The sequence below is a fragment of the Rissa tridactyla genome, chromosome 2 (genome assembly GCF_028500815.1).
Source record: "Rissa tridactyla isolate bRisTri1 chromosome 2, bRisTri1.patW.cur.20221130, whole genome shotgun sequence".
Classification (NCBI taxonomy): Eukaryota; Metazoa; Chordata; class Aves; order Charadriiformes; family Laridae; genus Rissa; species Rissa tridactyla.
The window spans coordinates 159246681-159272043 of NC_071467.1; the positions used below are offsets into that span (position 1 = coordinate 159246681).

Here is a 25363-nt window from a genome sequence, read left to right on the forward strand (position 1 = left end):
ATTTGATGTTCTTAGCCCCGATTTTTGGCTGGATCCCAGAAGCGCACAGCTCCTCTCAGCAGAGTGGCGTATTTGAAGGCGGCAGATTTTTTGGCAACTGTTTTGTTCTGTAGACCCTGTGTGCCAAGTCATCCCACCAACATGAGTTAGAACAGGTTTGAGACTGCTCTGAAGGGTTCTAGGTGCTACCAAAACCAGATCACAAAAGCTCCCATACCAGCTGGGACCAGTGAGTGCTGTAAAAGTTATTGTACCGAAACCACTGGGCCAGAAACACTCTCCCACTGGGCTTCTCATCCCAGATCAAAGCACAGATCTCGCTTACTTTCAATTTACATTATGTTCTGCAACAAGTGCATGTTTACGCTGAAACCATAAAGGGGCTAAGAGACGGATCTATCTGTTTCCACTTAGTTTTGGAAAGGCAATTATCTCTCTCAAATTCAGAAAAATACCGGACTAATTATATATGACAACACTTTGTTGTGAAGCCACCGGCCTTATTTTATGCAACCACCAAAAGAAATCTAGACTTGACCAGATGACAGTGGAAATGCAAACAGTGCAGCAGACAGAGCAGCAGAGAAGAGCATCCGCCTCTTCCCCGGCACCAGATTCCAAAATAACAAGTAAATTGTGGTCCCTACAAGCTGCAGAAACAAAATGGAAGAAGCAATTTCTGTGCCGCATCACTGCAGAGCAAAGTGTGGTGTGAATGGGAGAGTAACATCGCCTCGAAAGCACTTGCTTCATCTCCAAGGATACAGGTCCTAGTCCAGCAGGGCTTACTTAATCAGAAAATACGTTATTTAAGAATAGGATCGATTTGGACTCATTTATGCATTGTGACCATTCATATGCTTTAAATCAGAGGTCATAGCTTTTGCTCTTGCCCCAAAGCAACCGCACAAATACTTGACGTAAGTCCAAAAAGACAGGAGGGATCCTGGTTACCTCCCTACATCTCACCTGGTTTGTCACACAGACACATGCTGGACACGCAGGGCCTTTGCCTTCGTTAACTTTTTGTTAAAAGTTTGAAATCGTCCCCATTATTTTCAATTTGGCACTGCCAGTGCAACTCACAAATGATTAGGAAAAGGTTTTAGAGGGAAATTAGGGAATTTTTAGAAGGAAAATGTGAAATGTGTTTTCAGCACGTTTGGGCTGGTATGAAAGATTACGCTGCCTGCTGAGGATTTATTACTAGTGTCATGAAAAAGGAAGAGTTTAGTTTACACTTCGATCTTCTGCGCTGGTTTCTGTCACACTTTGTGGGCTGATACCATGCTAGCACCAGCAGTAATCAGCATTTGTCGAAAGGCTTTCTTTTATGTTCGTATGACAAGGCGATGAATCGATACAAACAAGAGGTGCAGACTTTCTTTCAAGGAGGTTTACAAGTAAAGAAGGGGGGGGAAAAGCCCTTAGAAGAAGACTCCCCAAATCAGCCCAACCCTCTCCTCTTCCAACAGGCTGTTCTACCAAAACAGCTAATTTAGCGTCTTACCACTCAGCCTATTAAACAGTTTGTGGGTCTGAGATTAAACCCAGGTGGCCTGGCTGCCATGATCTCGGGATTATTTCTTACTTGATAAATACAGGAAGAAAACCCTCCTTTGCATCTATTTTCTAAGTGACTCCATAGAGCTATCTGGTCCTTCATGCAGTAGTGTTATTTGCATTACTCACAAAAAATCTCATAGAATTTAGAGTTTGAGAGCGAACAGCTACAGGGCAGAGTAGAAGCGCAAGCTGTTTTACAAAGCAGTTTGCAAGGATTAATACAACATTCCTAGTATTTAGTGTCCGTCTTCTTTTTTGGGAATCACACATTTCATCCAAAAAGTCATCCCACGCCCCCAGATAAAAATGAACGCTCTAAGTAATCATCGGAAATAAAACTGTACAAAGGTTGGCTAAAGCCTGAAAATAGCAAGAATATATTTTAATGTAATTAATCATAAAGGGCTCAGTAGTTATCTGGGTAAAAGGAATCACTTCTTTTTCCGTAACAATAAAGTATATCTCCAAATAATAGATTCCCTCAGGATTCTTAATAGACCCAAATTGTCTATAATCTATTCCTTTTTATACTCTACAGTAGGACAGTAAAAACACAGCACAAGTGGCCGGTGGAACAGGAACTGCCAGATCCAATAAAAGGGTTTCCCACAAAGAGTCTCTAAAAAGACACTTGCTGGAAGTAGATTATATAGCCCATTTTCCTACTTGTGCTATGAACAGACAAATCCCTAAATGCACATATGAATGTCAAACCGATTGAATAATCCCAAACATTTGACATAATTACATACTCCACCTTTCAAAATGGTCCTGGCACCCTTAAACGGTAACTCATGCTGTGATGCAAAACATGCAGGTAAAAGATGATTTGCCTTTTGGCCTTTAATATCTGTGATATTTAACCAGGCTCTGAAGTTGACAAATTAAGAGGGAAAGAGAATAAAATAGAATGCAGGAAGGCTGCTGCGCTGCATTGGCAAACGACTCACGTATTTGGTACCCTGTTATCTCACAGTGGCATGAATGGGAGGGAAAACCAGGTTCAAAAGGAAAATCACAAGCAAATGATAGCCAGAGGTTGTGTTTCCTTCTACTACATGCACATATCCTGTACAGTAGAGGGTGACCCACAGACACAACCACACTATCACATTGATTCTTCTGTTGGTCAGCCACCAATCAAATACCATGTTATCTTTACAGAGTAACTATGTCATTCACATAAATCTTCCAGCAGAGAAAAGGATAATTGTCTGACTAAAAATATCTCACTGCCATACTTCATTATGGCTTTCTGTAGAGAGCTAAAGCAAGTCACTGTACCTGTTTGTTGCAGAACTTTCTGTATTTTTTAAGAAACTTAATACTAAAGACTAAATTTTCACTTAATGAGTCAACATCATTTGCCTTGATCAAAATTCTTTATGATACCTTTGATTTGTTGGGGCTGTACGACCTGAAAACTGATGAATAACTTGAACCCTCCCTCTGTTCTGTTGAGAAGAAATCCGTCTTTTCCCATTACGTGTTGACCTGGCCCTCCAAAGGGATGAAAAAACCATTCCTGTAACTGACCACCAACTTGTTGGTAATGTTTTGTTCAATTTCTGATCTTTCATTCTCCCATGTCTTTGTGACTTAGAGCACAAGGGGTTACCTCTGGCTGAGGCATGGTTTGTGGGCGGTTAGATAATGGTCTTTTCATTTTTTTCTATCATTAGAGACAGACTGGTCAGCAGTACTCTCCTCAGCCCAACTATTTTAGCAAAGTATTACCACCATGTTATTGCTAATAGGCACTCCATACTAACCAGCCTGGAATTAGATTCTTTGAAAAACCACATACTATCTATTCCTTTTGTGTCACTGTAATGAAAAAAAAAACACACCAAAATCCATAATGCTATTTTGTACTCTACGCTCCGTGAAGCTTGATTGCTTGCAAGAACCAAACAAATCAATAAAGCCTTATAATTTGAGGTCTTTTCAACGTTCTCACCTTTCAAATTCATTGTGATACTGACCTATTTTGTTTTCTTCTGAGCCAGCAAATTCTCTTTTGTCTCTACATTGAATTATCCCTTTATACTTTATCACTTCCCAAGCAATGTACCTCTAATACAGTCTCATGCCGTGTGCCAACCTGTTTCTACAGCCCTCCAAGGAACGCTGCTCATTTCTCTTTGTGCCTCTAATAAATTAGGAAAACCATAATGAAATGCTACCAATGAGCATTTCCTGTGCATTGGTTGAGCCAGCAACTAAATAACCCACAGCTGTTATCAAATACCTAATTTGGGATGCTCTTACCCACTGCACGGTATCCAGCTGATCAGCCACATGTGTAACATGGTCACAACCACAGAGAGTGCACACTGAGACACACTGCAGGGAGGTCTGGGGAGCTCAGGGAAGAGCAGAGACAGGGAAAATAGGTTTGAGCAGGAAAGGTGATCTCTCTGGATCAAGTGACATAAAGAACATTTAGCAACTGGTTGCCTTTGCTACAAATATCTCTATTCCAGAGGAACTAACTTTTGTTTAATTAACATTTGGGCAAAGGGAGCAAGATCTATACCTGGGGAATGCACATATGACAGCTGAGTGAAGGGAAAAAATGAAACGATTTTTCTTGGAAAGGGAAGGATCTGGACCCAGCAGCATACCTAGACCTGGCTGAAATGGCACAGCCAACACTAAGTCATGAATGTCTCAGAGACCCGATGGGTCGGTGTCTCATCTCAGCCACACCACTATGAATAAGGAGCTGCTCCACTGCTACCCAACGTCGTAGGCAATCAAGGATCGGCGACTGGGTATCTCCAGAACCAGGAAGAAATTTTAACAATTGATTTGGAAGAAGGGAATAAAATGCTATGTACAAGGAATGGAGAGCAGAAGAAGACAAGAAGCGGTGGATCATCAGGAAGAGTCTTCTTTGCATGGCTTTTTTTCAAATTCCTCAACTATTCAATCTCTAAGACTGGAAATTACATCATTGCAATACAAGCCTGAAGGAGCCTTACTCTACAAGCTTGTCACTGGTGCATAGAGGACGACCAGAACAGCTCATGCAGTGCTACGAATGGCCTGTCACCCACACTGGAGAGGCTTCCTTGGAGCAGCAGCAGTCTCACCTCAAGGTGACATCAGGAATGGACAGCACAGTCATGCCACAGGCACTTGCATTTTAGAAGCGTTCGTAACTCAAGCTCAAGCCACTGTAATAGGGTCATGTGCTGCAGGCGACATGCACAGTTAATATGTAAATCTCTCCCACAAACATAGAAGGGGAGTGTTGGGATTAGAAGCTGATTTTCCAGCTACCAAACCAAAGGTCTCTGAAACAGCTAAGCCCAGGAGTTACTCCTTCACAAACAGTGTCATCTCCAGTTTGCGAAGTAACCATAAATAAAATGTGATGGCAACATCCACTACAGTAATAGATGGACTGCGGTGTTATAAGATAATGCTGTTACTCCATGTTCCACAAACTGATTATCTATCTCAGTTGTTTCATGATAATAATTCTTTATTAAAAGATTTGCTTCCAAATTACACTTTTGAGAGCCTTATACTGCTGACAATGCCGAAAGGGAATTTCAAGGCCGGCTTTAGGATTTATGACTTGGTGACATGGTGGAGGTAAAGTGGATGCTCTTTTTGCTACAAACGCAGCTCCAGAATCAACTTAGGCTACAGGTATTAACATACAGCTCGTGTGCCAGATCTCGCCCCTAGGAGAGCGTTAATCCAATCTGCCAACTGCTGCTGCACTCTAACACAGCTCTGCCCTGCCAAGCAATTACAAAAGCCTCCTTTTGCTCCAGAGCCACCTGTCCCTCACAGCGCTCCACTGGCACCACCAGCACCAGCAAGCACTTGCAGTCACTGGCTTAAAGGACGACTGCTCCATTTTTTACTGGTAAATAAAACGGCGGCTACGAAACACTCGGTAGGATTTTCGCACCAGCCTGCGTGCGCTTGTTGTTGCTCAGGTTATTGGGAAGCGTCTGCGATCGAGTTATTAAGAATTACAAGCAGGGGGTTATGAATAACGAGCTCGTTTTGTATCTTGTTTTTAAACTTTTATCGGTATTCACGTCACATGGTATAAACTCCCAGGCTCCCCTCCCACGCTGCAGCAGGCGTAGTGTAAGACTGGATGGCAATTCTCCAAGTGCTGCGCTTGCCTGCTTTATAGTCCAGTTCAGAAACTTGGAAATGAGAATTAAATTATCTAGTACAAAGTTAATGTTGCGTTTCTAACATACCAAACAATATATCTAAGGAAAAGAGGTAAGAGATAAACAAACAACTTTGTATTATTATGTAATAAGAGTACAAAAGTAGCCTAGGGCCAAATAAAACTTTTAGGAGGAGACAATTATCCCAAACCTAGAAATGCAGAAAACCTTCCAATCGATAGAAACATACAAAACATGCACCTGTGATTCTCTTCTAATATCATACACATGATATTACATAATGATAATACCTATATTGGGTCAGACCCAAAGCTCATCCAGTTTGCTATCCTGGCTCAGACAGTGGCCCCAGGCCAATTCAGAAAGAAAACTGGAGTTAGCTTATTTATAGTCATCCTTCCCCAAAATACTTCCCCAGGCTCTTGCAGTTTGCCGCTTGGAGCCACTCTCTTTGCAGCTGTCTACCTTGAGGGATGTCCCTGCCATTGACCTCCCCGGTCATTCTTTACAAGCATTTACCCCTTTTTGCACCTACAACCGCATGTAGCAACACCCTCTTCCCAGACAATGGTGCCAAAAGCCTCTTTGGGGTACGACTCCTCCGACCAGAATTTGATGTCTATTTTAGCCTCAGATTTACACCCTGGAGCACACTGGTTATGAAGGCAGCCTGGGGTAGCTGATGCAGATGGGGAGTTTACTTTGTTCACATCTACATTCACTTGACGGACGCTCACCTTCGTTGACTTTGGAGTTGCAAGTCTGAGGGCTGAAGGGCAGCACGAGAGATCAAAGCTTAATAATCAATGTTTTTACTGAAACATTAGATAACGCCTCCTTTAAATGAAACTTTTCTTGAGCTGGGCAGACTGGATATGGAAAGAGTCTAAAAACCTCTTTTCTATGAAGTTTACAGTCCAAATGGTGCAGCTTTGTAGCAATTACGTGAGAACCAAGCCATGAAAATGGGCTGAATGCTTAGTATAACTAATTAATTTATTCACTTTTAAATAATTCACTTTAGCGGCAGAAATTAGCAACTACAGAACCACAGCGCATGTTCTTTCTATTAAAATTTACTCTTAGCATGTCAAAATTGCTTTTTCTTCTATAGCAGTCGAGAGGGTGAATAATACAAAGAAGTTAGCACTGTCATTGAAATGACGCTCATAGGCTCAGGGCACTCTTAGAAGACTCAAAGAAAGGAATCCAAGGCAAGAAGGATGAGACCTTCAAAAAGCATCAGAGAGCAGAAGTTTAAGAGCACCGAAGTGGATGTGAAAGGAGAATGAAAGTATTCAGATATATGCCGGGGACCTCGGTCCAAAAATGCTCTCTCTGTTCAGTGAAACATTCATTTTCTAGTTACATATGAGATCAGAAGGCTCTGAGCTGCACCTCGATGTACACGTGAATCTAAGTCACTGGAGGCAATATTTCTATTTTCTGACATAAGGAAAAATAAACTGAAATCACATACGAGACAACAGAGCTTTTTGTCTGTCCTCCATGCGATACTGTAGACCTCTTCCAAGGGGTAAATGGACCATGGTGATGATGGGCATCTCTTCAGAAAGCGAGGGGAGAGCAAACAAGAGAGGAAGAAGCACAGAACACCCCCTGTTCCTTGCCTGCTGCACCACCCTTCACAGCACCACCATCAACAGCGTCCCTGTACGGGTACTCTTCCACCCTTGCACATAAAAATCTGAGGACTCGTGCTTTTGAAGACCTGACTAAAACCCTATGATTTGTTTCCCTTTTTAAGAAAGAGGGTTTTTGGGTTTTTTTTTGAGCAGAGAATAAAAGAGAATAGAAGATTCCATTTTCAAATCTGGGTCGTTAGCTGCCCAAGGAGGAACGTTAACTATTGCTTTTAACATAGCCCTGATAAAAACAGAGTCCTGCAGGCAGTTAAAGAGATAAAGGGCACTCGTTCAGGGTAAACACAGCGCCATCCGCTCCTTGGATTTAGGTAAGTAACTCAGCTAAAGAGGAGAACATCTGCCTCAGAAGATTTGCATTTCTGAGTACAGAAATTTCATTGGGGTGCTCTGTATAGTAAGCGGTGGTTTTCCAGAAGAGGGCACTAAGTATATTTTTTTTCCTATTTCAGTGATTAAAAATACATAAATGAAAGAGACTGGAAATCAGAAGAATTAGATTATAAACTCCGGCAGGCTGAGACTGCTTCCTATGTTTCTGCGTCAACACCAGAATTAAATTCTTTCTGATTTTGCTTTCTAATGCCTTTTAAATCACTGTTGCTTTCCCATTTTGCATCTTATTCCTAATAAATTTCTTTCATTAACATCTTAAAATAACTATCTATACTTATGAGAATCCAGCACAAAATGGGATTTTTATTGTCCCTAAAAACTTAGGAAGCAAAATTATGCGAAAAACAGGAACTCGGCTCTAATGTAATTCTGAAGCCTCTGCATGTTGCAAGGAACCTAGTTCTTTATTAAGTTCTAATTTTTTTTTCAATAATTTTTATAAAGTTACATTTATTTCATTCCTGTTAAAGCACAGAAGGTTCCCCTGTGTTTCACTAAGATGGATTCCCATAGTAGTGCAAAAAAGAAAATTGCAATGATTTTACTGCTGACTCTCTATCTGATTTTGACTATCTAGGAGACCTTGTACAATTACCTTACCTATGTTTTACTCAAAAATAAATTGTAGGTTCTTTTTAAGTTGTTTTGTGGATTTTGTTAGAACATTAACCTCCACCAGTCTGTCTGTTCAAGTTAGATCATCTATACACTCAAAAAAGGAAGCAGAATGAAAAATATAATCTTATCCAAGCAAAGAAAAACTGGGGGTTTTTTGTATCATAGTGTTTTGCCTTGAGTCTTTTTATTTTCCCTTCTCTGTTTGATGAAAATCTCATTTGCTAAAGAAAATATTTACAGAGGAAGACTGCTGATAGCTGATACCGATACATAATATACCTATGTACTCTTGCATGACAGGATAATTATTTCTGACTTTTGATATTATTCTAGTCTTCCCTGGAACTGTGGATTTGCTTTTCAGTTTACCGATGTATATCTGTGCCTGTGAATAAATGCAGGATACAGTTTGTTGGCCTCGGCTACACGAGCAAGGCTGGCCAACTTAGTCTGAAATACTATTTTGCACTCAGTCATGTCTGTGCGATTTGTATGGAAGTCTCCCAGCTAAACCAGGAGGTTTAAAGTTTAGTCCTAACTCTATTTATCTATGTTATTAGAAGAACAGCAAGAGTTTAATCCTTCATTTTTAATAGAAAATAGTTAAAGTTCAGAGGTGGCACCGCAGCTGAAGTCAGCATACTCAGTTCTTAATGCTCTCCATTTCACGCAGTTAGTGTTTTGTTGCAATAATCAGACTAAAAAACACTCCCTGGAATGGAGACTCCGTAAGAAACTGAGATTTGGTGCAGTTTTACTGAAACCGTTGCTACAGAGGGAGTACGCATTGGCAAAACTGGAATATGGGGACTGAGGACAGCAGGAAGACCTGCTGGGCAGAGCTTTGCCTCCCAGCTCAGACAAACACATCATATCATGTTTTATGAATGCATCCAGATCTTCATTTCATAAGCACCAACTTCCTGCTGAAAACATCGCCCTGTGACGGGGAGCAACAGAGCCAAAGAACGGGGATCCCAATGTGGTTTTATCATTTGCTCCAGGAAAGAGCTGCAGGCCACAAGTAACCATGGTGGCTACCCACGACAAACGCAGGGTCCCCACCGGTTCCTTTGACATTGAGATGATCCCACTCCCAGAGTAGCTGCTCTAGTAGCGATGCTGGGGTGAGCACCCATTCCTTGCATTTAATGCAGGCAAACGCCTTTTTCCATGGACAATAAACACAGGAAGGCTCCACCCACCCATTCCCCTTTGCTGAGATTCAGTGCCTATCATCTCCCCTTTACAAAGAATGGAAAATAAAGAAAAAGTATGCAGATTTGGGATATGCCATTTCACTCCACTTTTTTGTTGCTGCTTCTACCCCAAGTTACAATGCCAGACCCTCAATTTTACCTAGGAACCCCTTGCCCCATGGCCCAAGGAACTTAACTGCCAAAATGTCCCTGATGTTCATGTATTTGAGTGCCTAACCCCACTCTACCTTCCTGTTTACGCTGGAATTTTTTCTGTAATTAAACTGGGCTGTGCCAAAGCAGAGGGATTGCTGCTAAGAGCAAAGAATAAGGCTACATAAAGGAACACATTTTCTGCTGGAGCTTTGTAGGGATTTGAAATGAACTATGAGGCTCCTTCAAAGCAAATAAAATAAAGAATAGGTTTGACCTCTTTTTTTCTCCTGTGTTAGTCCAAAATTGGCCCTGAAAGTTACCAAAATGAAATTAGTGTCTGTATGTTCCCCTTCAAAAGGGAGGTCTAGGATTAAACTTGTCACCAATTATTGCTCCACCATCCTGTGCCTGCATCCAAAAATTTCTATTCTAAACACACAATGTGACAGAAATTGGACAGAGCGATGACTGCTGAGCAGCAAGAACAAATATTCCCACCACCTGATAACATGTTTACTCAATTAAAATGGGTATCCACCCTCCCATAGCAAAAATTTTTAATTTCGTAAGCATGTGCAGCAGAAAAAATATTGTGATCGAAAGGGCTCTGCTGTCAAAGGCACAACTGAGGACACCTGAGAAGACCGTGTTTGCACAACGCTGTAATAGAGTTTTGAAAACCCATAAATTCCTCTAGAGTTGTGTGGCAAACTTCCCTCTCTCTCTGTGCCGCTGCAGATATCAAACATTAATTAGACTGAACCAATTACTGATACCAACAGGCGACAGAAAAACTCGGCACGTTGGTACTGCTCCTTCCGCCTGAGCTGAGATCCATCGGTAGGAAAATCTCCCGGTTGCTCAAACTGTCTTTATTGGCAGCTCGGGTTTATTCAATGCAAGGTGACCGCGAAGGGGCGCTGGCCTGGGTGAGCTGCACACCTCCAGGTCTGGCACAGAAGCAAATGGAAGCGTAGAAACGTTTTTGAATCAACCTTCCCTGATCCCTTTGAAAATCCTCTTTTGTCTATCTGGTTGCTGCTGTTCAGCCCGCATTGAAAACGGCAGATTAGGGAATTTATTCATGGCGGTTTTGAGATTAGAAAAGATAGTAAGTCTTTCACAAAGGGTATTTTAAGTAGACCAGATTAATAATTAAAAAAAAAAAACAAAAAAACAAAAAACCAACAAAGCCCACAACGCTCTCCTTTTAAAATAATTTTTTGCCTCTAAATTTTGTCAAATAATAGCTGCTGCTTGAGCTTCAAATCCAAAGTAAACTATCACCCAGAAAATTAACCTCCCCTATGTTCTCAGTACTTTCTCGTTAATCCGATACTTCTGGACACACAAGCCTTAGCTTTTGTTATGTAAATGTAGCTGGAGCACTTCTGTTCTCCTTATCACTTCAAATAGGATAAAAAGCACATTATTAAACAAGGATATTTACTCTACTGATCTTGGCTGTTGAAATAATATGATTCAAAACAGGACATAAGAACATGTAAGAAGGAGGAGAAAAAAGAGGCCCCTCCACTTTCAGCCCTGGCACCACAAGATCCCCTCGACAGAACCCCACATGGGCACGCTCATAAAAATGGTGCAATTTTCAGAAGCTGTGAGCATTTAACCGAAATATTAAATACTAGCTGAATGGTATTAGTAATATTTATTCTATAGGAAGCAACTGAAGATGTTGTTTTCATGAAAGAGACTCAAGATTAAGCAAATCATCAGATTTGACGAGTGGCTGGTCTATGTGGTTCCACTAATTTGTTAATAACCTGACGACTTCTTGTTACAGAAGCACTGAATGACTACAGTCCTCCAGTGAAACGAGAAAAGAGAAGACATTTTGCTTGAAGATACAAGCACAGATGCAATAACAGAAAAACATTTAATATAAACTCTACACTATTAGGACTGAATTTTTTCTTCTTTTTATGTAGGAAGTGAAAAAATAGTTATTTATTCTAATAACAGGTAACCAATTCTCAAAAGTAAACAAAGTTACAGTGCTTTAGGCTTGAAAATGTTGGGAAAATAGTTTTAGCCGCTAGCCTTTGATAATAGTCAACACTACCCTTATATTGTGCTGCTTTACAACAGGGGGAGTCCTTTTGGTTTATGAACAACAAAGAATTAAAACTGCATACATATGAAAAGAAAGACAGCAAACCTAGAAACAGAAGCGTTTTCCCTCAAAACTCTCCATTCAAAGATTCTACTGGTTTACAACAAACACCAAAAATTAAACCAATCACTAAAACAGGTGGCATTATTTTATGGTACAAATTTTCTAACTGCGCACACTTTACATACTGTAAACACTATACATTTTCATTGTTCCTGAAAACAACTTTGGGTGGGAATGAAAAAGGTAAATTTGAAATATATTTATTGCCGCAGAAAGAAAACAGATTTATGCAAACCTATTTCTAGCACTGGCAAATCCATTTCAGTTAAGTAATAAATATCACAGCTACAATATTAGCAGTATTACTGATGGTAGTTATGATAGTGTCTAATTTTCAGAGGCATATTTATCATAATAATAGTTCTCACCTAACTCAAAAGGATGTTGTGAGGATTCATTAATATTTATACCCATTAGTGTTTTGGAAATAACAAGCGTTATATTATTTTAATTTTTACAAGACTAATTAAAGCAGTATGAGGTTGTAATTGGAGCCATAAGCACAAAACCTGTTCATTCCACAGAACAACCAGACTTGGACAAAGAGTAAAAAATAAGAACAACAACAATAATAATATGCTACTTTCTATAAATAATGCTTTTTTACTTCATTTCTACTCTAAACACAAAGTCCAGGGTTTGGACTGGGTCTTTCTGAGGTCTCTCTGAAAGTCTGAGGTCTCTCTGAAAGTTCTGAGGTCCCACCACCCCCGTGAGGTCTATGCCGACAGGCAGGGGGGGAAAAAAACCCTAAACTCACCACTCTAAAAAAAAAAATAGTTGGGCCTGCTCTAATTACAATGATGATTAATTCTTTGCAGCTTTCAGCATTACAAAAATGCATTCTTTTAACTGCAAAATAGGTAATAGCAGCTGTTGTATCAGCCATAAAAGTCTCTAAGCCCTAACTGCTGTTCAGAAGACTTGGCAGCTTGGTCCATATTAATCAGCCAGGGTTTCCTGTGTGTAATTGCTCTTAACTAGGCTCAAACACAGTAATGGACTGGTAAATTGGAAATGAAGAACAAATAGCTTTAAGAAGAATCTCGGCCACTTTATTTCCTCTCTCGCAACACAACGATAGCTATTCATAATACAGGCAATTAAATATTCTCTATTTAATGTCTCACCATGTCACTCAAGAAAATCACTTTTCTTCTCATTTACTTTCCTCTATTTCTTTTATCACCGTGACACAAACTCCAACGGTTAACTCCAATGACCACAGGAATCTACACAAGCCCATGGGGTTTGGTTACTCATTATTCTCACCCCACCACTCCCCCAGTCGCAGACACGCTACTGAACTTAAGAGGTGGTTTGTCACTCGGCTATTTTGGAAATCCCGTTTTGGAGGCCACAGAGACCCACAAAAGTGATTCCAGCCCAAACACCAGAGACCTCTGTGTCTCCCCAGGAGGTGTTGCAGGGAGCACGGAGCCGGCGTGGCCAATGCTGGTGGAGCCACGCACTGGGCAAGAGTGGCTTTGACCTGATGCCACCAGGGACAGCCTTGACCCTCTGCGTCCTTTCTGCTGAGATGCTGTGGCTAAACTCCCGTTTGCCTGTGGTGTTGGGGTTACCGAACTCTTTAGCCAGAGCTCTTCACGCTTGTTTTGGGGAAGGATGATTTAAAATCAAAGTTTCTCTACGGGTATATTTATTCCCCAGTGCTTTCCCAAAACTTCACCCTGTGCTTTCAGCCTCAGGTTCGACCTTGCTCTAGTGTAAAGAAACAAAAAATAAACAAACAACAGAAAAATTGCAAGAGTATTTTAAAGACAAGGAAGCCTGGCGCCTTCCCTATGACCTTTCCAGAAAAAGAACAAATCTTCTGTGTTCAAGGTTAGAAAAGTTCCCTATTAGCACAAGGCTTACCCAGAATATTGCTGCCTGAAAGATTAAACTTCTGTAAATATAAGCGCAGCAAAAAAGCATTTAGAATGAAACCTGACAGCCCAACTAGCCACAATGTACCCACGCCAGTCTCACAACCGCCTGCCAGGCTTCCTGGGAGAAATGTATTTTAAGGAACAGACTTTAATTCATCGTCCTCTAAGATGATGAAGTGATACAACAGGAAAACACACGTTAGTTGCCTCAATATCTTTGCAAAATAGGCGTCTGCCAGTTCAGGGCTGTGTTATTCCAATGTGGGTGTCAGTGCCGTTACACAGGCCCGACACTGAGCAGGGATGCTTCTGTGCAAATAAACAGAAAAACCTTAGAAGAAAGCTATTACTGGTAGGAAATGACTTTGTAGCATTTTTTTTTAATATTTCACTTCATTGGAGTGACACACTATGCTTTTCTATTTTGATTTTTATTCCTAGCCAGTATTAAAATTAGAGGCTGAACCCATTCATATTAGAATTCAGATAAATGATTAATTCATATGATGTATATTAAGACACTTTATATATATGTAAATGCAGCGCAACTGTATTGTGTAAAAAAATTATTAAAACATCTATGCTTACAACCAATTAAAAGGCACGACCATCACAACCATCACACTTTTAAATGTCAAAAAAATAAAGCAATGCTTTCTGACACCTATAAAATGAGTCCACGATAGTTTCAAGAATTTTCTTTTTGAATGTATTTGTAGAATTAAACTTAAAACAAATGTCCTTTGCCAATACATTTCCTGAAATTTCCTTTTGACTTTGCAACAAGGACAACTGCCCAAGGCTTTGCTAATCAATTTCTTGTGTTGCAGAAAACAGCGTAATTTGAATTTTGTCCAAGAATACAGTTTGAAATGCAGAAAATGTGAAAAGCTAACTAACGTGCAATTATTTGTAGCCACAGTCTGCATACCAAGTGAGAAGAAAGCTGAATAAGTAATTTAACAGTTATTGCAACTTTAATAAACAAAGAGCCACCCATCATGGCTTAGGGATGCAATGTTCAAGAGTAAATCTTACTACCCCTCTTAGCATGCTGCTTAAAAACAAATATCTTTGTATCCTTTGTAAGCATGGATCTTAAAGGAAAAAGGTGGGGGTTGTTTTGGTTTTTTTCAGAAGACTATTTCAGTAGACTTTTGCTATCATAATCTCATATATGAATACTTGAACAATTTGCAATGCTTTTTTACACTGAACACATGTCTGGTCACATCCTGAAATCATAGAATCATAGAATAGTTTGGGTTGGAAGCGACCTGCTAAAGGTCATCTAGTCGAACCCCCTAATCCTCAGGCCATGTTTCCAGCTTGCCACCTCGGGTTTTCCTTTCTGGAAGAAAACGTGGTGTAAGGAAGGGAGCACCTGGCTCCTCTCCAGCTGGGCATCTCAACCCCATGTTTTGCCTTCACCCCAAAACCACAGCTCTGCAAGCACTGCAATGTAGAGAGGAGGATGTGGAGGAAACATGTCCAGCCCATCCCTTTCCATCTCCATCCTGCTCTTCCTCCATTGCCTGCATCAAGTGTTCCTCTGCAGGCGGCAAGCAAAGCCTGGGCTGCAAAAGCCTCTGTAACTGTGCTTCCTGCAGATGTTCTGAATGTGCAGCCCTTTTGATGGGTAAAGGTTCAGAACAAAAAGGGAACTTCTAACTACTGCTTTTTAGGAACCAATTTTTTTCTCTCATTATATTTTTTCTTGTTATAGGAATTTTTCTCTCGCTCTCAGAGGAGCTGAGGAAGCCCTCTCTACTCAGGGCTCTTCCAGCTCGCGCAATGCATCTGAGCAGTGTCAGCACAGGGCTTCCACAGCCAAAGGCCAATCTCCACTAAAAGAACTGAATTTTACAAAACCCCTCTGGCACACAGGGCAAGGGGGTCTTTCAGGCAAAGGCTTTCCTTGCTCAGGGGCCTTTAGGCTGTCTTCCTCATATTTAGACTTGACTTAACACCTCCACATGCATCTCTGCCTAGAGCTCTGCTAAGCTTCGGGTTAGTGAAGTTGCACCAAGAATGATTTCCCAGCAAAAAGTCTTTACGCATTACCCCTAAAGTTTCTGATACAGCTTTATTTGAAATTTTTCTAACGCTAACCATGGTTCGCCTGACTTTTATACCACTGTGAGTGAGGAATAACTCCACAGATGACAGCAGAGAAATAGGATGAGCAACAGAGCCACAACCTCTACTACCTAAAGGAGCAACAAATTGCCTTTGGTTAGCAGCTGAAACTAGATTTATTTTATGGATGAAGAATTACAGTTGCTGGTGAATGAATTATTTCCATTTTGAGAAATTGGTGCAATTCTAGATTATGGAAACAAAATGTATGGGGCTTTTAGTTTACCCAAGTAGTACAGCATAGCTATCATTCAAACATTTCAGGTCTTATACCAGCAGAATTTAAAAAGAAAATAAATATTATTCATGCCCAAGAACTACTTCCCATGTGTCTGATACTTTAGTCATCATTTAAAAATGACTCATTACACTTCTCTCTTTTGAAGTTTTGTAGAAAATTCACCCTAATCTAAAACTTAGTAGTAACTCAACAGTGATTTCTTACAAATGATTTATACCTAATCCTCTGAAGGAAAGGATTTATAATGAAAGTGATAGCTCAAGCCTAACTGCAGCACTGGGATCGGTGACACCATAATTAATGTATTATTTCAGTTGTGGGAGACACTGACAGTTGCTTTTTGTTCTTGGGAAGAAATTTATAGCGTGACTGAAAAAGGCACCATGGAAAAAAAATTACGCAGAAGAGGAATAGAAATTCTTGTAGCAAAGACATGTCCTTACAATCCCCCTCACAAAGACTATAAAACCCTGGTAACGACAGTGTTTCCTCTACGGTGCAATTTATACCTTTCTCCTCTACTAGATGGCAGTATGACATGCTTTCAGAATATCTAAGTGAGGGGGTTTCTTTGTTTCATAGGAAGCAATTAATTTAAAATATGATTTTACTGGCATAGAAGTGGGAAAACCAAACAAAAAAAAAAAAAAGCTTGCCACTGGCTGTGTATTTTGAAATCAAATCTATTTACTTACTGGTTCAACGTTAAAAGCAAAAAGTGCATATTCCCGGTCAGGTGACACTTCATATCGAATAGCCTTTAAGGAGACCTAGAAAAGAAATCAGACATTGAATATATATTTTTCAGTTTTCAAATCAATAATATCTAGAACTAATTGTTATGACCCTGTTTCTAACAATGAAGAGTATTGCCAGACTGTCTTAAAAAATAATACATCACATCTCTTTTCAAAAACCAGAAATGTTATGTGGGAACACATATGCTCCCATAAGAGAAAGCATAACTGCATTGTAACTCAGACCAGGCAACTACCTCAAAATAACCGGAATTTTCCTTACAAACCTACTGCTCAGTGGCTGGTGGGGCAGCTGCGGGCAGCAGGTAGTAGAAAACCCTGATAAATGTGAATTTGTTAATTCCCTCTCCTTCCCTGCAGTCACTGGCCAAAGTGCTGGAGATAACAAACAGTAAATACCTGCTGGAGCAAAATATTATAAAGACACATGACCACCCGTCTCAATTAAGACAACGCTGAGGAAAATGATCCCATTTTACCCAGTTAAAAGAATCTGTGGGATGATGTGGTGATACAGCTTTCCAGGTGCACCCTGACCTAGGTTCTGCAAAAAGCTGCGCTGTAAGCCTTATTAACAAGAAGAGATGCCAAAATATCTCAGACTTGTCAGGAATTACCTTTTCCCTACTCCATCTATCATTTGTATCTTGCAGACATCCCTTCTCCTTTCCAAGGTTTCAATATAATACATTGCTGGCGCACCAAGGTCAAGAGAGATGCCACTAACACGCCGCTCAGCCACTGCCTTTTACATCTCTTCCTCTCACATAACAAATTAGATGCAAGTCCTTGAGAGATTCCCGAATACCAAACTGGAAGAGGGAATTTAGCCTGCAGGGAAATGCACAGCATCCCACTGGGAGAGTCCTCCCCAAGGCCAGCAAGGCTGGCGGTGGTTCGTGGGGAGCCCAGGGGACAGCCATGGGCAGAGGGGACCGATCACAGAATCAGGATGGTTTAGGTTGGAAGAGACCTTTGAAGGCCATCTAGTCCAACCCCTCTGCCATGAACAGGGACACTTTCAACTAGATCAGGTTGCTCAGAGCCCCGTCCAACCTGACCCTGACTGTTTCCAGGGCTGGGGCATCTACCAACTCTCTGGGCAACCTGGTGGGTTGATAGGCCAGCATGGATCAGGATGGGGGTGACAGGGGAGCGTGAGAGCCAGCAGCGTCAGCATGAAGACAGGTTTTATTTACTGTTCTATTAATAACACGGAGAAAGGAAAACGTGCCAAGGTAGCAGAAGTTTTCCTGACCGAGGGCTGGGAAAGAAGAGGACAAGGACAATGTTCCTGGATGAGGCATAACATCAGCTCTTGTATTGGGACTTTTGAGATTCATCTGGAGGTGATCTTCTGCAGATTTATTTACCGAGAGGGCAGAGGAGCAAGGGTAGAAGGGAGGCCATGGCATGAAAAAGTAGGGTTATCTTGTAACAGTGTGGTCTTCTTACAAACGACAAAAATTAAAAACCAGGGGAATAAACAGAGGCCAAATGGAAGCAGTTTGACTTCAACAGACCTTGACATTAAAGGAAGCCAGCCCATTCCTTTACCCTTAGCAGAACTGTAAAGAAAGGGGTTACGCTGTGGTGAAAGAAGTTTGCATATGATGTAGGAAAAGTTGAAGGTTATATGGCAGCACTTGAAGTTTAAGGTTGGGTCCTGCAATAATAATTCAGTGATAAATTCTTTGTCTCATTAAAAAAAGAATTAATATTACTTGAGCTTTGTATGAGTCATATCCTCATACTGCAAAATCAACCTGGAATGTGGTTTTATAGTTTTCTTGTAGATTTACTTTTAGCTTTTGAGTTTCTAAAGCTGTTTTCTACAGATCTTAGGTCATTAAGGTAAGTCTCTGTTAGCTATCGTCTGCTTTTGTAGTTTGGCAATGATACAGTACAACAAAAACACAAAAACACCTCAAGTTGATCAAAACCTTAGGCAGGTTTTGTCACTGCATAAGTGACAATTTTACAAGGACGACGTGATTCATATCTCATGGTTGGAGCAAATGTTAAGTGTACTTTACTTCGGAAATTAACTTCATACAGGAAATATTGAAAACGCTCTGACATTTAATGTTCTAACTTCTGACACAATGCTGGCTTCCTCTACTACAAAAAACCATGCTACAAAACACTTTCATCATTATAAATAATACTCTGTATCAGCTGTGGGTCTATTTTCTTTTCATTCATTTTAATAGCCACCTACTAACTTATTTTCCCAATAACTTCTTAGGGTTTCTCTCATATGCAAACCATTTCCATCCATCAACACTATTCATTAACAACACTGAAATTACATTTCAACCATTAGGCAAGAAAAATCTGCAAATCCACAAATTAAAAAATAAGTATTTGCGTGGAGAATGGTACCAACAGACAGTAAATTGTATCAATTGTCTTTTCTATTAAGCACGCAACGCTGAGAATTATGCATCTTTCAATTATATATGATATGCAAGACTAGCCTCAAATATCTATATGATACTTTCCTGTAGCATGAAAGAAACTGAGCTTGCAGAATTATAACCAAAGCTGGAGCTCAGTTTCACATTATCAGTCATTGTGTAGCTCATAGTATTACCAATGTATTGCTTCTCCTTGACAATACATGAAGTTGAAACCCAAGTCATTTTCTGCTTTACTGATCCAACTGCGAGAGAACTGTGAAATTCTGCTACTCATTATAGGAAATACTTACAATTTTTTTGTTTTCTATTAATATTGTTGAATTGTTAGTTTCAACATTCCTCAGAATCACTGTGCCATTCTGGTTTCTGTAAATGAATTCATTATCTGCAAGGAGGAAAAGAAAAGAACATTAAGGAAACCTGAAATTGTCTGCTTGTGTAGAATGTAATTATGGGCTTGAATCAAAAGGACTGCTGGGAACTTTCCTCTAAAGAACACAGATACATATATATATATATATATATATATATTTAATGCAGACATTGCTGTGATGTTAAAGTGGCTTCCAAGATTGTCATTAAACAACATGGTTAGTGTTTGTCTCATGTTTATTCTGCCACACTTTCCCAGAGCTGAATGCAAGAGCGCGACCTGTTTGGAAAGTACATACACAGCTTGCTATATTGTTAGTGTAGAAAAAAACAAGGCCAAAAAACATTCCTTATGCTTAAAGGTTTCCAAGATCCTCAGTCTCTGTAGGAGTTTAATAAGCCAGATGCCTAGAAAGTGTCTGAAAGTTAAAGGCAAACCACCTTCTAACAAAGCAGATTCTGGAACCTAATATTGGGCAGATCTTCCGACTCCACCATTTGTCCTGCAAACTTACAAGGGAAGGAGAGGCATGCAAAGAAACTGACATTTTCACATAGAAGAAGACAAATCAGCCTGCTCCTATTGCACTTTGGGACTTCTCCAGCTCTCAGGACATCTGGTCAAGGACAAGAGTCTCCTCCAGTAGCTGTTGCACAGGCAGGAGATAGTCTCAAGCTCTCAAAGCTCAAAACCTATGTGACAGAAAGGCTGGGGCAGACATATGAAAGAGACTCCAAATGAGGTTTGGGTGGCAGGTCAAATGTTCAGGATGAAAAAAACATTACAATAAAGTATTGTCATCTTGTCAGATGCCATAAACTGAAGTTCAAGTCTGATCAGTGCTTACATGCACTGCCCCACAGATAAAACATAAAATATGGATAAAACATTTCCCAAGCACACTGCCATTAAAAGATTCAGCAGCTTTTTTTGACACAGGAGTAGGGTTACTGGTGTTTTGCAACCTGGCTAAACTAAGATTGAGAACTAATGGATCCTACCAAAGTTCTGCCTCCAGTTTCAGCCAAGGAAACAATTCCTCCTTGCCTACCCTCACTGTGGCCACCACAAGGTGGCTACCATGGTGCATCCACAAGTGTTAGGGACACAAGAATGGCTAAACATTACCTATGAGTTGTTCTGGGATCAGTCAAAGATGAGTTTAAATCCTATCATATTCATAAAAGCACAGACCCAAATCACTGTAACCACAACCACCTGTGCACTGCCCAGCTCGGGGTAACCTGCTGAAGACCACACCAATTACAGACACCCAGTTCTTCCAAAACCTCGGTGTACAGACCTACCATACTCCTTCCTTACCCATGTTTCAGTCTTTTTTGAATTTCTAAGCCGGTGATAACAATTCTACCACAGTCATTAACCAACTTCGTAAAATGCTCTGGAAGTTCACATGAAAAGCATCTACGCTCTACTTATTACTATCAATAAAAACAGTCATCTCCTACATATCACAGTTTCACACATAAGAGTAGGAAGAAAAAATCTTTTTTGAGACTGGGATGAATCAGATTGTGTGAGGCCAAACTGTTGCTGCAATACAGATGATCCTCTCCAGGCAAGATTTTAGCGACTTAAGATTCTCAGTGTCCAAATCACAGCAGCAGCCCTTCAGGCTCATAGGCAAAGTTCTCCAAGCATCTATTTCTTTTAATTATGGAATAAATTTTATCAGCACCTTTGGTCCTGAATAAAAAATGCAGGATCTGAATTAGATTGAGACTCACATTTGAGACAAGAAAAATGAACCGAGTTCCTGTTTGGATTTGACAGTATTAAGATTTTGTCATTAGTTCTGCAGTGTTGTCCAAGGGCATGGCATTTTCATAAGCATGCCTGATCACATTCAGAACTTTAAAATACTACTACATATGATCTATGACTGAACAAACTAAGATTCTTCAACCTGTAAAAGAAGTGAGTGAACAGAACTAGGGCAGAAGTCAAAAAAGTCATAGGTAGCACGGAGGAGATAAATAACGAATGCTTGTTCCCTGCCTTTTCCAAAATAAATATTAGGAGGCATTAAATGACACCAGTCAGAGACAGATTCAACACTAATAAAAGGGATTATTTCTTCACACCGACAGTAAATAAGCTGTGGAAGTCACAGGCCCGAGGTAGAGCGGGTGCCAGGGCTGCATATGGGTCCAGGCAAGAATTAGAAAAATGGAAGAAAAATCCATCAAAGATTATGGGTCTTGAGGGGAGACGCTTTTCAGAAAGCCCTGGAACCTGAGATCGCGAGGCACTAGAAGCATTTCCTGAATTATCACCTTGAGAAATTTACTTGCTTTTTAAAATCTTCCCTAAGCATCTGTCCTTGTCCCGGGCCAGACACCAGCAGAGATGATTTCTGGTGTCTGATCCAGCAGCGATTTATTTACAATTTTACCTTCCAGCTTCTGTGTTCAGATCCTTAGGGAATGCCTTTATGGAGCAATTTAGGAAGCGATACAATAAAAGGCGTTAATGCTCCCTACACACCTTGCCTTTATATCCTTAGGCCGTTAAGGCTGGAGCATCATTTTTTATATGTGGAAAGTATACCGTCCAAATTTTTATTTTCAGGTATTCCAGAAATAACAGCAATAACTAATTTGAGAGACAGAATATTACCTAATTATCAGGCATTTTGCAAAAGATTACTGCGTTAATAATCACCAACACAGAATGTTTTCCCATTACATACTAAGTTCTAGAAAGAAAATTCACATTTTAAATATAGCCAGAGAAGCCTTCGGATAATTGTAAGCCTCTCAGGATGTTTCCTAATTACAGAAAAAACTAGCAATGAAACTGAGCTCGAAGTTCAGTACACAGGTAAAGTCGCTTATTAATCTAATGAGTCTGTGGGGCTGTTAATACTTGGTAGCCGTTTCTTGAGCACTGCATGAACTGATACAAGTTACATTACTGCCCGTAATGACACCACTACTAAACTTTTATCGCTCTCTATGCTCCAAAAAACCCATAACATTTTAATAAACTGTGAAACTTCAAGATGATTACATAAAAGTTGCTCCATAGTTGGAAGTAGGAGATGAAAGACTTTCCCACTATTTGTTAAAGTGTAACAAGTTTAAAACGAGGTGCTAATCTGCTGCGTGTACTTCTGGTATGAAAAAGGAAGAATAAATGAAGCAGCGCTGATTTGTTATGGCTGTAAATCTTGCTATTATATTCAATACAAGCCATCAGCACAGCATCTGAATTAATGAACAGAAAATTGGTCTGCTTAAGAGAAGAACAAATTGATCTGTATTATATTCCAAGCAAAACGCTGTGAGGTTTATCTGGCCTGTAAGTCGTATTATCTTAGTCCTCAAAAGAATCAATGAATAATATTCTTGGACTTCTGTTTTGAAATGTGTGATTTGTTCCGGTGCAAGAGCGTTTATTTAAATGGGACATGTCTCAATCAAAGACAAAAAGCAATGCAGCAGCCTCTGCCTGTAATGAATTCTGTCCAGCGAGCTGATGAGAATTTGCAGCCTGATTTATAGTTGTCACCACAGCTGATAAAGGTCATCGCTGCATCTCATTTTTTATACCTGCCTTTCTTTGGGGCTGGTGTTCAGTGTAAATGATGCTGAAAATTGTAACTTTCAGGCATAAAGCCATTTATTCCATTATATAATGGATTTCTTCAACAGCAGAGTTCACTTCGCCAACTCCTCCCCCTCTTTCAACTTCCAGGAAATTGTCTGGTTGGTAGAATACATTATGTGTCTGCGAGTGTAGACACAGATATGCAGTCACGCTTACAAAAGTGACTGATTACAAAAAGCAGTGATTACTGGAAATAACGGAGCAGCCTTGGTGCCGTACAGAGTCAGCGCAGAGGAATGGGGGAGCCTCGGCAGAAATTTTTAAAAACCTGCCAGGCAGAACGGGTGAAATCAGGAAACCCAAGACCGATGATGTATTTGCAGTGTCAGAGCTACCCAGCTTCTCTGTACACATCTCTCTTAAATTCGGTCAGGAAATACGCACAGAGAGAAAACAGATCTAGCGACAGGGAGCTCGTGTCCATTGCAGTCACTGAGCCCTCGCCAGGACCAGCCCGCACGTGGGTTTGCTTCCCCGGGCAGCTCTCCCCACCCGTCTCTTGTTTAGGGCAAAACGAGACAAAATTTCTTCAGAGAATAATGCATTAAGCACTATGGCTGCAATGCAGGTTTCGCATTTTCAGGCATTTTCCTGGCCAACCCTTCCCAAGGTTTTACCATCAGAAAAAGCACGGGGTCTCTGGAAACGTGCCCACTGGTGCTGCCGTGATGCTGAACCTGGAAGGGGCAGTTGAAACTCAGGAGAAGGATCATGAGGCCATCGCTGGTATCATCTGGGGACCCCGAATCATCAGTTCAATATGCAGAGGCAGCCTAAACAGTCAACAAAACGCTGGGCGCCACCAAGAGTGCAAGACAACATGGATCCTTTGCCATCATATAAAACAAGGGAGTACAAAAATTTATGGACAACTGATGAACTGACAGATATTAAAGGAAATAGGCAGGATATACACTCTGTCATCCCTAATGCAGGGGTGCCTCATTATGGACCACTGAAAGGGGCCAGCCTCAGGTCTAACATAGCATCGGCTACTGCCACGGTTAGCGACCCAACACTGGGCTAGAGAATCATAGAATGGTTCGGGTTGGAAGGGACCTTAAGGATCATCTAGTTCCAACCCCCCCTGCCATGGGCAGGGACACCTCCCACTAGATCAGGTTGCTCAGAGCCCCATCCAGCCTGGCCTTAAAAACTTCCAGGGATGGGGCATCCACCACCTCTCTGGGCAACCTGTGCAGTGTCTCACCACCCTCGTGGTGAAGAACTTCTTCCTAACATCCAGTCTGAATCGACCCATCTCTAGTTTTAATCCATTCCCTCTAGTCCTACCGTTACCCGACATCCTAAAAAGTCCCTCACCAGCTCAACCAGAAGCAGTTGCCTGAACCAACACCATTTCTTTTTACGTTGCTATGTGTCAAACTGGGCACCAGATTAAATAGCTCATCAGAGTGGACAAGAAGGTTTGGGAAAATTTTACCTCTAGAAAAAGTTTGAATGCTGGTGGTGCAAAGAAGCTGAAGGAATTACATCCAGCTACAGGAACAGAGATTTGCGTCAGTGCTCACAAATTTACGGCTGTGCAGCTTCTTTGATGTGACTAAGTAAGTACACACTATCAGAGATGAGAGACTGGCTTATAAGATAATAGGAGGACCCACATGCTTTTGAGAAGAATTTTCATTATTTGTCAGAGATTATGGAAAGCACAACTATGTGATAAAATACGGGAAGGAATAAGAATTTAAATCCCGCTCTAAAAATATGTATTTTTAATAAAATTGTAATTTTCTATCAGTTTAGCAACTGATGAATGAAAGGTGGGGAAAAAAAGTTATGAAATTCACATGCGGCAAGTCAGCAGTCACAGTTACTGAAAGGCAGAAAGTAGCGTCAGGACTGTTAGGACAGTTCCAGTCATTTAAAGCCACAGACTTAGAGGAAAAGGCAACTTTTCAAGTCCTGCAGTTTCAGA

At 40.7% G+C, this 25363-nt stretch overlaps 1 protein-coding gene across 1 annotated transcript in view; it reads right to left on the reverse strand.

Annotated features, from left to right (window-relative positions):
- Window positions 1-25363, reverse strand: part of DPP6 (dipeptidyl peptidase like 6) — a 421502-nt gene that overhangs the window by 127397 nt on the left and 268742 nt on the right. Inside the window, exons 4-5 of the mRNA XM_054193068.1 lie at window positions 19709-19803; window positions 16933-17007 (exon numbers count right to left, since the gene is read on the reverse strand). Of these exons, the coding sequence (XP_054049043.1) occupies window positions 16933-17007; window positions 19709-19803 (170 nt within the window). The remainder of the gene's footprint in view (window positions 1-16932; window positions 17008-19708; window positions 19804-25363) is intronic.